This window comes from Malaclemys terrapin, chromosome 3 (assembly GCF_027887155.1).
Source record: "Malaclemys terrapin pileata isolate rMalTer1 chromosome 3, rMalTer1.hap1, whole genome shotgun sequence".
Classification (NCBI taxonomy): Eukaryota; Metazoa; Chordata; order Testudines; family Emydidae; genus Malaclemys; species Malaclemys terrapin.
In genome coordinates, this window is record NC_071507.1 from 2,170,962 (window position 1) to 2,188,830 (window position 17,869).

Sequence of the window (17,869 nt, forward strand, 5' to 3'; positions counted from 1 at the left end):
AGCAAGTGGAGCACAAGTCTGCCATTTGATCACAAAGCCTCATCTACTTGAGTGAAAGTCAGGTTTTCAACACCTCCAGAACAACTGTGTGGCAAATGAGTAATCTACCTCTACAACTGGCTGTTGGTTTTAAACTAATGGTTCTCAAGCAGGGGTACCCATAGCCCTGGGGGGGGATGTAGAGTTCTTCCAGGGGATACATCAACTCATCTAGATATTTGCCTAGTTTTACAACAGGCTACATAAAAAACACTAGCAAAGTCAGCACAAACTAAAATTTCATACAGACACCCTGACTTGTTGATACTGCTCTATATACTGAAAGGTAAGTACAATGTTAAATATTCCAATTGATTTTATTATATGGTAAAAATGAGAAAGTAAGCAATTTTTCAGTAATAGTGTGCTGTGACACACAACCAAAGCAGAGAGGAAGAAGGGCAGGAGTGGAGCACCCACAGGAACACATCTTGAAGAACTACAGCTCCTGCACAGGGGGAGTAATATTTCCTTCATGTAGTGTCCCCGTGGGTGCTCCACTTCAGTTGACTTCTGAGCAGTATCCCAAGGAGACTTCAGAACGAGATCCAAAACTGAAGACAGTACTGCAAATCCAAGTGCTGCAGCAGATCGGATATGGAGCAGGGTGTAGTGCTTCCAAAACGTATGGACTGAAGAATAGGTAGGGGGGTCTACATCTCTCAAACTAGAATATTCTTCAAAAATTGCAGTTGAGGTCACTTGCGATCTGGTTGCATGTACTGCTGCCCTGGGGGGCTGAGCACCTGCACTCATAACAGATGTAGATACCCATTTCAAAAGTCTGAGCAGAAACGGGAGTCCCCTTAGACCTGTCTAGCTGATCTCCTAAACTGCTTAGTCCTATCCAAGTAGAAGGCTGAGGCCATTCTAAAACCCAGTGTATAGATATAGGATTCCTGCTGAGAACAGTGAGGTTTTGGGGAGAACTTCCCCCCCACACCCCCAGTAGATGGACAGATTGGAGCTTTGATGGCAGATTCCTCCCCCCCCCCGCCTAACCTCCCCCCCATTGTTCTTAAGGTCTCTATGTCCACAGCCCAGGTTCCAGCAGATGTTCATCTTAACTAATCTCCCCGACCCTATGGTTGACATGATGGCAACTAGGAAGACCATCTTCATAAATAAATTAAGGGAGCAAGTAGCCATTGATTCAAACAGAGGTCTTGTCAGGTGGCTGAGAACCACATTGAAGTCCCAGGATTGAGTGGGCTGTCTAATGTGAGGAAAGATTACTCAGACCCTTAATAATTCTGAACAATACCAAATGAGCAAAAGTAGAGAATCTCTTGACTGGGGGATGAAAGGCTAATATGGTAGCCAGGTGTATATTGACCAACCTGAGGGATAAACCAGATGTCTTCAGATCTGACAAGTAATCCAGAAAGGGGAACCAATTCAGGCCAGAAATTGTAATGACCGCATGAGAGGGTGAATAGCTTCCGTTTTTGCACTTAAGTAGCGTGGATTGATGTTTTTCTACTGTCTAGTAACACCTGCAGCATCTCCATAGAGCAGGGAATTTCTATAGTGGAGGTCCATCCAGGACCTAGGCTCTGAGAGACAAAACCACCAGGCTGGGGGTTAAGAACACACCCCACCTCCTGAGACAGGAGATGAGGAATGGTCAGGAGCTTAGTTGATGACTGGATACAAAGTTTAAGCATGTAACGGACGGTGCCAAGCTTGGCCAGGTAGGTACTAGGAGAATAACTCTAGCTTTGGCCTGCCTGATTTTGTTCATCACCCTTAGAATTAAGGGCACTGGAGGAAAGGCATAGAACATACTCCTCGTCCACAATAAAGGGAAGGCATCCCCAAGGAGTGGTGACCCAGCTCCCCCCAACAGAAGAGGACATAGTGTTTTCAGAGGTGGTGAAGAGATTGATCTGTAGCCATCCCCATCTCTAGAATATGTCTTGGAGGACCCGAGTGTCCAGGTCTCCTTTGTAGATGTGGGACAAGTGTCTGCTGAGGGCATTGGCAATGGTATTCTGGATGCCTAGAAAGTAAGCTGCTGAAAATCTGGATATAGTTGGTTATGCACCAGTTCCAGAACTTATAGCTTCAGTGTGCAAAGAGGGGGATTTGTATACTGGCCCTAGGCTTTGTGCCCCTCCCGGCTGAGCTCCTTTCACAGTGCCCTTCATGGTCCAGCTTCCTCTAGCCAATCCTCTTTTCACCCCAGCCCAGCCTCTCTTCACCCCCTTCTCCAACCACCTTCCAACTGCCCCCTTAGAGTACGTTCCAAGCTGCCTCCTACCCCTCAGCTCAAGCTGTCCCCTCACTGGCTCCCCACCCCCAGACAGCATTCTACTCTGCTGCACCACAGTTGCAGCAGGTGCTAGTGCCAGAGCCACAGTTACTACACGGAGTCCTTTCTTGTGACCCAACCGGGACACACGAATAGCATGCGATTATTTCAGTTAAGTGTATGATCATTTTACAGTTCACAGAAGCTTGTAATAGCAAATAAAGATTTAACATAAGGGTATATCTACACTGAACACTCCTTACAGCAAGGTATTGAGTATGTGCACTACACGGCCCTCCAGGCAAGATTATAAGTAGCCGTGCAGACAGTGAGGCACTGCTTAGGCAAGTAAAGATACATCTCAACCCTTAGAGTATGTACCAGATATGGCTCCCCACACACCCATGCACTGCCTCCCCAGTCTACTCTGCATAGTGTCCTGCTGCCAGAGTCTTCCCCTACCACAGAGAAAGGTTGAAAATATAACCAACTCGGTTTTGTAGTGCATGCAGAAAGGACTGAATAGTGGATTAAGGAAAACCAATTGATGGAGTCATTCACAAGAGGCTGTGAAGAGAACTTGTCAGCACCTGACAAGTAAAGTACTGTCATGAATCCAATACCAATCTAAGAAACGAAGTAGGAAAACAGGTCAAGTTTTCATTATGCAAGAGGCTAACAGCAGGGTGCACAAAGTTCTGTTTTAGGATCAGCAGTGATCTGGAAGCAGGGGCAGCCAGTGAGGGAGCAAAGCTTGCCAAGGACAAAATTAGGTTGGTCAAGACCAAAGGAACCTAGCCAAGCTAGATAATATGGGCAGCATGATGGCAAATTAGATTCACTGTTGACAATACAAGGTAAACTAAGGTAGTAATTTTGATTACTGGGTTAGGTAGGTAGGTTGTAGATCAAATAGAACTCAGGAAAGACCTCGGCATTTTTCAAACCCATGGATTTTAAGGGCATTAGGATCATCTTTCTAGTCTGACCTTCAAAGTCAGCCCATAGAATCTCATTTAGTGATCCCTACATCAAGCCCATTCCTAGTGATTAAGCTACAGCATCTTTTAGAAAGACCTCAAACCTTGACTTAAAGATTCCAAGTAGTGATGATGATTCCAGGTGATGGTGATTCACCACTTCTAAGGCCTTGTCTACACTAAAGGGAAAAGTCGACCTAAGCTACACAATTTGAGTTACGTGAATAGCGTAACTCAATTCGACGTAACTTAGATCTACTTACCACGGAGTCCACACTAGGCGATGTCGACAGGAGACGCTCTCCCATCAACTGCCCTTACTCTCCCATCAACTCCTGTACTCCAGATCGAGAAGAGTGATCTGCGGTCAATTTAGCGGGCACTGATTGACGTGTGGCAATCCCCCGGTAAGTGTAGACAAGCCCTCATAACACCTTGTTTCTAGACAAGATGTGTCTAGTTTCAGTTTCCAGCCATCAGGTCTTATTATGCCTTTCTCTGCTAGATTAAAGAGCCTTCTGCTATCAGAAGTCTTCTTCCCACATAGGTACTTGTAGAACATAGTTGAGTCACCTCAACCATTTATTGGATAAATTAGATTTTACTTTACAAGAACTAGGGGGTCACCAAATGAAATTAATAGGCAGCAGGTTTAAAAAACAAACAAATTAAGTATTTCTTCACACAACACAGTCAACCTGTGGAACTCTTTGCCAAAAGGTGGTTGTGAAGGCAAAGACTATTTTCTTAACCCTGTCAGAAGTTTTCATATTTGAAATACATGGAATTACTTTTATTTGATCTTTATACCAAGAATCAAAATTTATGTAGCTGTTGCAATTTATGTAACCTGCCCTACTACTGAAGTATACTGGCTAGATCACTGTTTGCGTCTAATATATGGAAATTTGTGGGTTAAAGGTGGCTAGGAATTGTGTCCTGATACTAGCTTGTCTGTACATTTATGTTAAGGCACTATTGCTCCCCATGTATCCTAAATACCATGTTTGTTGGAGGTGGCAGAGGGTGGTCCATTTACTCAGATTTCACCATCTTGAATTTATCCTGTAGGCCTCTAAAATAGTTTGTGATCCAGACTTCAGTTGTTCAGCTCTTATTAACATGATCATGCACTGGCCATGGGAATCACCAAGATGATCTTTTCTCAAGTCTTTGATTTTAGAAGTTGAGAGATACCTGACTTTTGGAGAGACAGGCTGGGTCATCAGATTCTGAGACATCTTTTCTAGGAGCCATTTGATTTGGAGTCTGGAAATTGTGAAGTTGTTTTAAGGCAGTAACTAGAACAGACAACATAGATGATATTTTATATTTAAGGACATTACTAAGCTATAAAAAAAAAAAGTCTTTGTTATCCATTAACAATAGCAAGAATCAAATCCCCAGTCTGAAACCTACGAACCTCTACAGAGGTCTCAGAAAAATACATTGACAATGTAGTTCCTACAACCTTAGATACTCAAGTGACTACAGTAACAAACTTTTTGGCCCAAGGGCCACATCTAGGTATGGAAAAAATTGTATGGTGGGCCACAAATGCTCACAAAATTGGAGGTTGGGGTGCAGGAGGGCTCCAGCTGGGGGTGCGGGCTGAGGAGTTGGGGGTGCAGGAGAGTGCTCGGGGCTGGGACTGAGGGGTTCGGAGGGGGATCAGGGCTGGGGCAGGGGTTGGGGCACGGGAGGGAGTCAGGGGGAGCAGACTCCGGGCAGCGCTTACCTCAAGCAGCTCCCAGCAACAGCAGCATGTCCCCCCTCCGGCGCCTATGCGGAGGTGTGGCCAGGAGGCTCTGCACGCTGCCCTGTGCTCAGGTGCCACCCCTACAGCTCCCATTGGCTGTGGTTCCCGGCCAATGGGAGCTGCGGGGGAGGGGGGCGCAGCGCTTGGGGGGGGCAGCATGAGGAACCTCCTGGCTGCCCCTATGTGTATGAGACAGAGTGGGGACATGCTACTGCTTCTGGGAGCCATGTGGAGTGGGGCAAGACCCCGACCCTGCTCCCTGGCTGGAGCGGGGCAAGCCCCAGACCCTGCTTCCCAGCGGGAGCTCAAGGGCTGGATTAAAATGTCTGGAGAGCTGGATGTGGCCCCTGGGCTGTAGTTTGCCCACCTGTGCTCTAGCCAGTTAGTGCTTTACTGCATTAGGTCATCACTGGAAGCTTCTGAAGGCTGACCTTCTGCAATGTTATTATTACAGCTGTAATATGTGGTGTTTTATTGAACAGAATCAATACAAGTCAGTATTCCACATAAAGCATTAGTAACTGAAGAGTTCCTGCCAGTGGAAGCCTCAGGCTTGGTCTACACTACATACTTACTTCAGCATAACTAAGTCGGTCAGGACTGTGAAAAATCCTCACTGCATGAGTGACAGTTATACCAACCATAACCCACCCACATAGACAACACTAGGTCAGGGGGAGAGCTTCTCTCACAGACATAGCTACTGCCTCTTGCGGAGGTGGTTATTAAGCCAATGGGAGAGCTCTCTCTCTGTCTGGTGAAGACACTCTAGCAGCGCAGCTGCACTGGTGCAGCTGTGCCATTGTAAATTTGAAGTATAGCCCTGCTCTCAGATGAGTTGGTACTAAGGAAGCCTGCAGTAATTCCCCGCCACACACACACTTTTTTTTTTTTTTTGGGGGGGGGGGGGGGGGGGGAGGGGGAACAAAACTCCCTAAGATTATGAAACAATTAGGGGAGGAAGAAGCAGAAGCCACAAACATGGCTACACATCTTATGCAGGTGTCTTATAAGGGAAATAAGCCTTAGAGTTCCAAAAAGCTGAATCTATCTTGGGGTTTACCCAAACCTACATTAAAAACACTATGGCAAGATATTCCATTTAAGTGAGTGTAGTTCATGGATAGTTCAGCATTAGCCTCACCTTGCGTCAATGGATGACTTTGAGGGATACGACTCTGGAACAGTCTAGATTGAAGAGAGATGAAAGTTAGTTAAGGTTGATTTTTAATAGACTAATAGACCAAAAATCAAAGATTAAGGGCCAAATTCACCACTGGCATACGTGGACGCCACACCTTTGATTTCACAAGAGGTATCTCTGCTTATAGTAGTGATGAACTAGGCCTTTCATAGCAAGATTATGGTAAAGGAAAAGCTGGACTGTAACAGCATGATAATTCATGTGTCACTAGATTAGCCAATTGTTGAGTCTCCATTATAACGGAAGTGTCCCACAGAGTACTTCCAAAGCTTGTTAATTGAAGTGGACCAGGCTATTTTGTTCTTTAAAATGGACCTATGCAGTAAAAATGACACCATACAGGGCAGACCAGTGGATCAGCCACATGCCAACAATAAGAAACAAAAACCTTGACAAGTTATATTGGAACTGGAAAACATTCAAAGAAGTGCAACAAAAATTATTAGGTGTACGGAACAGCTTCCATTTGAGGAGAGATTAATAAGACTGGGACTGTTCAGCTTGGAAAAGAGACGACTAAGGGGGGATATGATTGAGATCTATAAAATCATGACTGGGGTGGAGAAAGTGTTATTTATGCCTTCTCATAACACAAGAACTAGGGGTCACCAAATGAAATTAATAGGCAGCAGGTGTAAAACAAACAAAAGGAAGTATTTCTTTACACAATGCACAGTCAACCTGTGGAACTCTTTGCTAGAGGACGTTGTGAAGGCCAAGACTGTAACAGGGTTCAAAAAAGAACAAAATAAATTCATGGAGGATAGATCCATCAACGGCGTCCCTAGCTTCTGTTTGCCAGAAGCTGGGAATGAGCAACAGGGAATGGATCACTTGATGATTACCTGTTCATTCCCTCTGGGGCACCTGGCATTGGGCACTATCGGAAGACAGGATACTGGGCTAGATGGACCTTTGGTCTGAACCAGTATGGCCGTTCTTATGTTCTTAAGTTCCTGACCCCTTGTATCTTCAAAAATAAGACACTGCAGTCCAACTCTCTTCAGTGTCAGTAGAAAAAGGTAACCCACAAGTCTAGACATACTGAACAGTGAGGCAGTGTTGATATTTAGCTTATGTGAACCTTTTTACAGGAAATTCAGTTGTCTTTACCCTGCTGGAAGATGTATATTTAGGCAGGTTCAGTATTTCACTGAATACCACATTTTGAACAGTTCCTATTTGCAAGATGTGCGCGCCAAGAAAGAGCAAATAATAAAAATTACCTGTATTGTTCTTGCAGATTTTCCATTGGTTCTGCCTGGTTATGAATACCCTTTTGAAGAACAGCACCAGCATGCTGTATATTCCCTTCAGTTTCAAGCTGTTGAGCCCAAGCAATGTACAAAGCAGATGTCCTAGTACCAACTCCTTGGCTGTAGATATAGTCAAAAAATTGACTAGGAGCACTGATGAATTCTGCCTACAGAACATAACATACATACCCATTGGCACATTAAAAGACCAAAAAAAAAAAAAAAAAAAAAAGCGCATCACTTTTTCCTGTCTATAAATTCAGCCTTCCCCATTACAAAACTGTTTGTTTCTTATGTCTATGGCATACCTAGAAATCCCATACATTACACATGAAAGACTATCCTTTTTTCTAGTAGCACAATTGAGCCACTTTTCGGATACGAGGAAAACTTTGAGGAAGGAGGAAGTAAGCCATGCTGCCCAGAAGCCCACCTCTCAAGCACTTGGTGGGTAGAAAGGGTATTTCTCCAATCATATTAACGGAACAAAACTGAAAAACCCTCTCAAGCTTCATTAAGACAGACTAACATTTGAAGTCAGTGTTGTTGTATGGACTCCTGCCCCCCGATGGCCTCGTCTACACTAGGATTTAAAAATGCGATGTTAGTGCAACATTAAGAACAGCTCAAGGACACAGGGCAAGAGGCACCCTGATATCTAGCAGTGAGTTTCAGCTGGCCTGACTAGCCCAGTGTACCCCAACTCACTATTATAATCTATATCTGAGATGTTCCTCCTGAGGAATTGTATGCCAAAAAATTAAGAATTCTGCACACAATGTTAAAATTCTGTATGTTTTATTTGTGAGTAAAGATGTGTCATGTAACAGCTCATTGGAAAGCATATGGCTCACTGTTTATTAATATTGTGTAAGGTAGGTGCAAGCAACTGATGCAAAGCTATGGACATAACTGAAGAAGTGTATTTTCTAGTCAAACAGGAGTTATCCCTCCCTAAACAAAGGGATTAGGGTTTATCCACCAGGCAGTTTGAAAGTAAGTCAAGGAGAATGCATTTACATGTTAGCTTTGTTTATCTGATAAGTATGGGAGGAAGAGAAAGTGTGTCTACACTCCAGCAGGGAAGAGAAACTTTACCTGAGCTATAAGGGAGGTGGGGGTGGCGTGGGGTGGAGGGTGTCTGACCCTCAGATAATAAGCAACTGAATAACCTGATTGCATACAATATTAGTGTATCATGTAAGGTCTATTATGAATGCCTGTAACATTGGTTATTAATGCATACATTGAACAAGGACATTAATACTCATTGATATTCTGTTTTAAGATTTGTGCACGCCAAACACAAGAAGGAACAATTCCCACCCAGACAGGATTGTGGGTAGCTATTTACTGGTCTCATATGTAAATTAAGCATGGTGGAATCAAAATAATGGAAGCTCCATTTACGTACAGGGGGATGGGAAGCCCACAGAAAAGGAAGAACAGCTTGAGTTCAGCTTCCTCATGCACACAGCAAGCCGCGTACAGAGGAGGGGTTCCTGCCTTCTGAAGCAAGGTCATCAAACTTTGAGATACGCAAGGACAGAGAGCCATTTTAGGCATCCATCACTGGACAAGTGCAGGAGGGAAGTGCTTTGCAAGCTGAGAAAGAGGAGTCCTTGAACCCAACCATGGGGACAGTTGGAGTCTCTGGGACTGGACTATACAGTAAGGGAAAGAGGGCACTCTCTCTTTTGTTTATCATTTTCACAGTGCAAATATTTGTAATAAAAAATAATAGATATATATTCTGTGTTGTAATTCAAATCAAAGTATATATCTATCAACATGGAGAAACAGCCAAAATATATAATACATTTAAGTTGGTATTCTATTGTTTAACAGTGCAATTAAAACAGATTAATTTTTTAATTCCAATTAATTTTGAGTTAATTACATGAGTTAATGGCAATTAATCAGCCTTAATTCAAATTATTTCTGACACCGGTAAATTCCCCACATATTTTCACTTCTTAGTACATATCTAAGTGTACCTACTAGTTTAATGCAGTACTTAACGAATCTCGGATCCTGGTGGTACCTCTCCTCACTGATAAACACTTTCACAAGCTGCTCTAATGAAGCGGACAAGCATCCCTGTCCGCCTTGAAGCGGGAAAGCACTTTCCACCCATTGCAGGTATCTGGAACAAGAGGAACATGTCACTGATGTGGCACCTGCAGTGTTTTAGGATTCACGCGATTAGGAAAGCAATGCAAATGCCAACCTGTCCCAGGGATCGAGGGGGTCGTCTCCTTGGTAGCTCTGTATCTGGGCTTCAAACATCCTGCAACATGCACAAAAGTTAGGCACAGAGCAGCAACTAAGGAGAGGGGCAAGGGAAAACCCAGGGGGTCAGGCACCCACAACACAAAGAGATGTGACAGACCCTCCCCCCCCCAGACAGACAGACAGACAGCCCCCCTCCCCCTCTCCCACAGCCCCCCACCTCCTCCCCCTCAGCCCCCCACCTCCCAGCAGCCTGCCCCCTCCCCCTCAGCTCCTTCCCCCCAGCCAGCCAGCCCCCCTCCCTCCAGGGAAGCCGGTCCCCTTCCCCCTCAGCCCCTCCCCCCAGGCAGCCTCCCCCTCAGCCCCTCCCCTCCTCAGAGGACCCCCAGCAGCCTCACCGCGCGCGAGCCGCCAGCTCCATGGCCGCACGGGACAGTCAGCGAGAGCCAACTCCGTGCTCAACGGCCCGGGCCGGACTTTTCAAATCCCCCGCGCAGGCGCAGTGCCGCCCAGGGCGCCTTCGGATTGGCTGGGCTCCTCCAGCCGGGCAGCCAATCCCAGGGAGCGCTGGTGGCCGCGGGGAGGGGGCGGGGTTAGTGCTCCCATTGCCCAGCACACAGCGGGAGGCGGGACTCTGAGCGCGCCGGGCGGTGCGCGAGCGCGCGCGGGACCCGCCTCTTGGCAACCAGGCCCCGCCCCCCCGGCCTAGTACCTGCCCGGTCCTGGCCCCCCCCCGAGCCTAGCACCTGCCCAGTCCTGGCACCCCCCCCCCAGGGCCCAGTCCCGCCCCCTCCAGCCTAGCACCTGCCCAGTGCCCAGTCCTGCCCCCCCCCCCCCCCCAGAGCCTAGCACCTGCCCAGACCCGCCCCCCCCCAGTCTCCACCCCCAGGCCAGGCACCCACCCTCACTGCCCCACCCCACATAACTGACCCCTCCTCACAGGGTGGCTGCATGCCTGGGCTCTCCCCCCGAAGCTGGGCACCAGACAGCAGCACGTGGCACAGTGAGCTACCAACCCCAGGTGAGCCCCACTTTGTATCGACACCAGCATGCTTAGTGGCTCCAGGCAGCGCCAACACAAGCAGCCAGCCATGCACACCCCCAAGCAGTATACAAGCTCCAGCAGCTGTATGCCAGTGTAAGTTACACTGTTCTTGGAGTCAGGTTTCAGAGTGGTAGCGGTGTTAGTCTGTATTAGCAGAAAGAACGAGGAGTCCTTGTGGCACCTCTGAGACTAACAAATTTATTTGAGCATAAGCTTTCGTGGGCTAAAACCCACTTCATCGGATGCATGCAGTGGAAAATACAGTAGGAAGATATATATACACAGAGAACATGAAAAAATGGTTGCAATACTCCAACAAAAAAAACTTCAAAAACAGACTCCAACCAGAAACTGCAGAATTGGAATTAATTTGTAAACTGGACACCATTAAATTAGGCTTGAATAAAGATTGGGAGTGGATGGGTCATTACATAAAGTAAAAACTATTTTCCCATGCTAATTTTTCCCCTACTGTTACTCACACCTTCTTGTCAACTGTTGGAAATGGGCCATCCTGATTATCACTACAAAGGTTTTTTTCCCCCCGCTGATAATAGCCCATCTTAATTGATTACTCTTATTATAGTTGGTATGGCAACACCCATTGTTTCATGTTCTCTGTGTGTGTATATATATCTATATATATAGATATATATATTCCTACTGTATTTTCCACTGCCTGCATCTGATGAAGTGGGCTGTAGCCCACAAAAGCTTATGCTCAAATGAATGTGTTAGTCTCTAAGGTGCCACAAGTACTCATTCTTTTTGTTCTTGTAGTGTGGACATGGCCTAAGCTGCCCGACTGCAGGTGCCCATTTGTGGACAGCTGTGTAGAAATAAGTGCCTCACTCCAGCCAGGATTTAAACACCCATACATCATGCAGAAAGGGGCAGGGCTTAGCACACAGGCCTGTTGTTCCCATCTCCCATTGGCTAGTTTAGGCTGCTCCCTATCTAGGGCCTGGCTTTTGTGGCACCCATTCTTAGACACCTATCTTTCCCCGTTCATTGTATAGGGAACCTGGGTCCTCCCGGAGTTCAGCTTTGTGGATCACAGTGTTGTTCCTGTGTAAGCTCAAAAGCTTGTCTGTTTCACAAACAGAAGTTGGTCCAGTAACTGATATTACCTCACCCATCTTGTCTCTAATATCACGGGACCAACACAACTACAACAGACACTGCATACAGTATTGTTCCTGTGATTTTCTAGATGCATAAAAGTTAGGTCCTGCAATATTCACCACTGCAACACCTAACCAGTGTACGACTTTGAAATATTAAGAGAAGTTGCTTAAAAGAGGGAGAATTCCAATTAAGAGTCCAGGTAAATAAGAAACTACTAATAAATTAATAAAATACAAAAAGCTTCTGCTTCTAAGGATCAACATTTGCTATATACTACTGCCACCTACTGGATACTGATAGAGGTAGCAAAGAATCTGAGATCCTATTGGCAAGCATCTAAGGATATGTTTTTTCACACCTGTGAGCAAGAAAGTTGCAGCGCTGTCAAGTGCCAGTGTAGACAAGCCCTAAGTGTCGCCTTCCAATGATCCTTGAAAACAGTGTATGATGCCTGAAGTCATCACTGAGATCTCAGAGTTTGCTGAGCAAGCGATGGAAGCTGTAGAATCTAGAAGAGCTGTCGGACTCATGGACAGCTCACCCTTACTCCAAGGTTATCAGGGCTGAAAAGAAGTGGTGAGATTTCATCTCAAGGATTGTTTTTCTCTTTGTTCTCTACAATCACTAACAGAAAGTTACCTAGTGAGACTTCAAGGAACCATATTTTCAATTAAACAATGCTAGAAGCATGTCATGGGGGAAACTCACCTCTTGAGCACCTCCTGCTGCTACTTGCAGTACTGCAGGCCCTTTCCCACTCCTGGCATCCCATAGGGTGTCAACTTCACTTGGTGGGTTTTCCATAGCTTGGCCCTTCAGCCAGGTCACACACTCAAAACAAACCCCTTCCAAAGTAACAAAAATCCCACCGAACTGTTTATCTGCCCTCATCAGTCTACAGCCCCAGCTCTGGGTCTTTTAAATTCAGTCCTTCGCTTAGGCTTCCAAACGGGCCTTGTCACCTTCTCAGGGTTTACACCACTTTGCAGGTGGGGGAACCTGGACCTGCCCACTGCTCCAGGTTCCAACCCAGGGACCCTATAGACAGCAGTCACGTACTGCTCATATCAGTTCATTACTGGTACTTCCCTGGGCCTCTTCCCACCTGGCCCCTTTATCTTCACCCCTTAGCTCAGGGTTACAGTTCTCAGATCCTCTCTCCTCCAGCTTAAGTAATTGCAGACAGAGCCAAACTCTGGCTTGAGCTCCTGTGAGGGAGGGAGGAACCCAGTCCCAGCAAGGGATGGCCCTAAAGTTCCTTTTAGCTAAGACCGCTGGGCTCTGATTGGCTGCTTCCACAAGGCCTCTCTAGGCAGTCCTGGAGGAGGGTATAGCAGGACTGCAGGGCCTTTAGCAGGAGGCCAGGAAGGCGACGGGTACACCCATCACAGCATGATTCTCTTTTGTAAGGCCATGTAAGTCCAAGTGCATTGATGTAAGAGAGCCTCAAACAATAACTTTAAGCAATTGCTTTTGATGTTTTCAACTAGTCCCAGTCAAATCAAACACTAGAAATAGTAGGGACCATATTCCTAAGAGTGCCTTGAGACAAAGTGCACCCCTGCTCCTTGAAACGTTAAAGAGTGAGAAGTGTTTTAGAGATAAAGAATTTGTAATAGCTGTTGCCAACTTGCTATTACAACATAAGAAATGGTATCAGAGACTTTTTAAGTAACAATAACACTTAGCTTGTTGCTGAGAATTGTACTGTTAGGTGTTGCTGGCTTGCCTGCCAGGCTCCAGGTGCAAGCCACGTGGATGGTATGTGCGTGCGTTTTTGCTGATCAGGTTGTTCGTGCACATCTGTTGATCACGCTCAGTACATAATGATTCCCCCCATAAAATACTTGGTTCCTACTCCAAAGTTCCTACTATCATTTCATCCTTTATTAAAAAAAATACATACAATTTAGCGGAATTTCAACTTTTTTAAGAGTTCCCAATTAGCTCTCTGAGATTTGGTAGGTTCTTGTCCAAAGTTCAGAACCAGTATTATTAAAATTACTGTGACTGGGAACCCCAGTGTGCATGGTTGCAACACTCACATTTAGGAAAAACCTTCTGTAATAGCTTATTACCATAGTTAGCAAAGTTATAAACACTCCAACCCAACACATAACAAAAGTGGTCAGATCTAGCCAACTCAAACTACTCATAATACAAAAATAGGATTTCTTCATAAATGAAAATAATCCATGTATTTTATTTTTATAGGAATATGCACTCTGAAATTGGGTGGAGACATTCCAAATCAAGGCCCTGTTCTGTAGACTTATGCATGTGTTTAACTTTAGGTATATGACTAGGCTCATTGACCTTCTATCTGCTGGGAATTCTCAGTTTTTGCCCACTACAAGAAATAACAAGATTTTTTAAATGGGTCTTCTGTAATGCTTCGGTGGGTCTACTCACATGGGTCAGTTTTAGCAGTTTAGCAGAACTGGGGTCTAAGTAACTATGACCAAAAAAACGCCCCCAAACCTAAAAACAACCAACCAACTTGCGTTGCGTTGACCAATAAAATTGCTCTTGATCTATTTTTTTCCTTTCAGTTTTGGCTCTGTTGCTCCAGATGGACAGTATCATTCACCCATGACAAGGAAATGTGCCATATTTAGTGATGGACTAGCTGTTCTTATACCCATCAGATGAGCCTCACGTTATATCTGCACTGCGATGTAAGCCCAGGCTGAGACTCAGCCTCAAGCCCTAACCTGGCTTCCATCTATACACAAATATTTTGGACTTGGGCTCAGATGGTGGAGAGTCAGAGCCTGAGTCAAGCCAGGACCCAGGGTTCAAGCCCTATCGTTTTACAGTGTAGAAGCAGTTCACTCCCGCCCCCAGACTTGGGTACTTGGAGTCCACTAAAAGTATCCCACAATGCTACAGGCCGACTTCCTTTGTCCTCTCTCTCCCAGGACACTCCAATCAACTCTCAGGAAACTGACGCACCCCCCTTCACCTTGTTCTACTGCAGCAGCTTGGTGTTTAACCCTTCCATTTTATTCTGACTGCAGAACTGCAAACAGACCTTAGGAGAACCTTTGGCATTTGCACTAGATATCGACCAGAAGTCCTTTACAAAGCACGCTGCACTGAGGTCATGGGAGCACAGCCAGCTTTTGGTTCATCTCTGGTGCAAGCCCAGCAAAACAATTGATTTTAGTAAGAGTACCAGGCGTGACCATGCATACCAGCAAATAGCGAAGAAGCTAGTGGTGCTGGAAATGTAGCAGACCGGTGACCAGTGCAGAGAACAGATTAAGAGGCTCAAGACCAAGCACCGGACAACCAGTGACCACCACCACACCTCTGGCAGCTCGCCAACATCATGCTTATTTTATGATGAGTTCGACCGAGTGCTGGGAACTGCACCGAGCATGGTGGTGCATGATAACCTGGTCAGCCAGGCTGGTGCTCTGCTGGCCCCAGAAGACAGCATGGAAATCGATGGGAGCCAGCAGCAGGTGCCAAATGAGGCAAATGAAGTGACGCTACTGATGAAACTGGTCCTAGAGGAGGCAGCTGCAGCACCTCCTGACGCCATATTTGGAGGAGCTTTTCGATGCCCCTCTTTCCCCCCTCCCCCCGAGGAACTGGCAGCAGAGACAAAAGAGGGAGAAGCTGTCCCAAAACCTGGTAAGTTTCTGGCTCAATTTTTATGTTTATTCATATAAGAATGGAACGGATTTCTGCTCTATGAACCAATGCAAAAGTTATTACAAGCCCCAGCTAGCAGCGTGTGTCCAGTAATGGTGGAGTGAATCCCAGTGCCTTCACATCACCTCCCACCACAACGTGGAATTCAAAATGGAGACCAGGAAATGCAATCGGTAAACAGGCATCTACAAGCCTGGGAAGGTTTACATATTTGCTAGTTCAGACCAGTATGTTATAGTAAGAACCTTATATTATCTTCCCTGTATGTATGCCATTCCGTACAAATCCCCGGTGTAACGAGCTGCCTGAAAAGACTGAACAATGTGGGGTAGGGAGGGGGAAGAGGTTCAAACGTAGTTAATTTCTGTTAAATGTCGTCCATGCATTCCATGGGTGACAAAATCAGTCACAAATATGACTGGGGGTTTGAATTCAGCCCAGAAATTTGCCAGGGGGAGAAGGGGGCTGACAGTGGGGTTATGCATGTTTGCATGCAGTCCTAACAGGCTCTGTCGGAAGCCATGTGGAGGCACTAACCTATGTGGATGCTAACGCAGCATCCTGTTGATTCCCTCGTTTATTCTGACCCAATCCCAGGTGCCGATAGCTGCAAACTTTTTCCGTAGCAGGAACTCCAGCTTTATGAGTCACATTTTGGGGACGGGCATGTATTTCGGGGCCACCTTGTTAGCTCACCAATCCACTCCGCTTGTAAGATGTACTGTTTAGTCACCATACATTCAGAAACTTCAGTGACATACATACCTGGTTTCCCATCGGCAGTTTGGAATGACATTTCTCTTCGCCAGTCGGGCACCACAAGAACTGATATGGCCTCCAAAATCTGCAATGCCTGAAATGAGAGAGAAGGCTTCTGTAGCACAAAGCAGCCACCAACTTCCCCACAAACTCCATTTCTGGGGAAAATTTTATTTAAAAATATAGTGTTGTTGTAGCCATGTTGGTTCTGTAATATTAGAGACACATGGTGGGTGAGGTAATATCTTTTATTGGACCAACTTCTATTGGTGAGAGAGACAAGCTCTCGGGCTACATGGAGCTCTTCTTCAGATCTGGGAAATGTTACTCAGAGCGTCACAGCTAAATACAATGTGGAACAAATTCTTTAGTGTAAGAAGTTAACATGTATTTCAAGGGCCACTTCACCTGGAACTGGAAAAGGCAGTCCTGTGGCTCAGTGTCCCAGGGCTGGAGCAAGGAGCTGGGAGGACCCAGGGAGAGGCCTGGGATCCAGAGGGGAGGCTGTGCTAACCACAGGCTTATGGGAAACAGCACAAGGGGCTTGGAGGTAGGAAATGGCCCAGGGAAACAGCAGCACAGCTAAAGGATCAGAGCACACCCGAACAGAGGGTGGGTCAGGGTTCCCCTACTAGCCCCAAGGAAGGGGCATAAAGCCCCAACACAAGGACTGTTGAGCCCATGGTGGGACTCAGGACTGAGCTCAGAGGATGGGGTTGGGGAGTAGCCCCTGAGGGGCAGAAGCATTGCGTGTTTGGGCTTCTAATTGGACTGTTGTTACCCTGGAAGGGTCCTGAGCCATATGTGACTTAGCCTTTGACTAAGTGTTGGAGAGAAACAGGTAATTGCTGGACCAAAGTGGCAGTCAACAGGGGGTCCTAGAGGCGAAGGTCCCCGCAGTGCCATACTCCGACACCAGAGGGTGCTATGGCAACAAGTACAACTGCTTACATCTCCCTTTTCTGTAGACTGAATGTGCCAGCTTCACTTAACCCCTTATTGGTCTTGCTTTTTGGCCTGCCCCTAAGCCAAAAAACTCCAGCAGAAGTTTAACTCCCTTTAAAAACATGAGCTACTCAGTAAACTAGGCCACCCAGCTTCAACTGTGAGGTTTGCTCCTGTCAACCCAAGACTATGGGCTGGACTGTGCCAGCTACACATAGTGAGGGGCAACACACTTATGAATGAAATATTTCCTGGTAGAGTTCCTGGCGGAGAAGATACAAGGACTAGCTGGCGTCGATGGTGGAGTTCAGTCAGGGATTTGAGGTCTGATGCAAGAGAAGAGAGAGGAGGCTGCACAGACAACTCACAATTTGCAGACACCTGCCAACAAAGAGGACCTGGACAGCAGACGGTTAGACGAGGAGAGGAACCATGGAAGAACGTGACCACAAGGGCAAGGCAGAGGAAGAGACCAGCTAATGGAGAAGGAACAGAGTTGAGGAACAGGTGTGCTGCACTGGAGAACAGGGAGGAAAAGCAGGTAGAAGATGGGGTGGCAAGAAAGAAGAAAAGGGAAGCCAGTTCTCGCAGAAAAGAGGAAGAGA

The 17,869-nt window shown here is 46.2% G+C and overlaps 1 protein-coding gene and 1 long non-coding RNA gene across 2 annotated transcripts in view; both read right to left on the minus strand.

The window, feature by feature from the left end:
* BUB1 (BUB1 mitotic checkpoint serine/threonine kinase) overlaps nucleotides 1-10,212 on the minus strand; it is a 45,938-nt gene extending 35,726 nt beyond the window's left edge. Inside the window, exons 1-6 of the mRNA XM_054021424.1 lie at nucleotides 10,123-10,212; nucleotides 9,723-9,782; nucleotides 9,494-9,638; nucleotides 7,463-7,659; nucleotides 6,177-6,220; nucleotides 4,471-4,574 (exon numbers count right to left, since the gene is read on the minus strand). Coding sequence (XP_053877399.1) covers nucleotides 4,471-4,574; nucleotides 6,177-6,220; nucleotides 7,463-7,659; nucleotides 9,494-9,638; nucleotides 9,723-9,782; nucleotides 10,123-10,145 — 573 coding nt within the window. The 5' untranslated portion in view covers nucleotides 10,146-10,212. The remainder of the gene's footprint in view (nucleotides 1-4,470; nucleotides 4,575-6,176; nucleotides 6,221-7,462; nucleotides 7,660-9,493; nucleotides 9,639-9,722; nucleotides 9,783-10,122) is intronic.
* Nucleotides 10,213-16,349: 6,137 nt separating this feature from the next.
* LOC128834731 (uncharacterized) overlaps nucleotides 16,350-17,869 on the minus strand; it is a 267,719-nt gene continuing 266,199 nt past the window's right edge. Inside the window, exon 4 of the long non-coding RNA XR_008444477.1 lies at nucleotides 16,350-16,413. This is a non-coding gene — a long non-coding RNA (uncharacterized LOC128834731). The remainder of the gene's footprint in view (nucleotides 16,414-17,869) is intronic.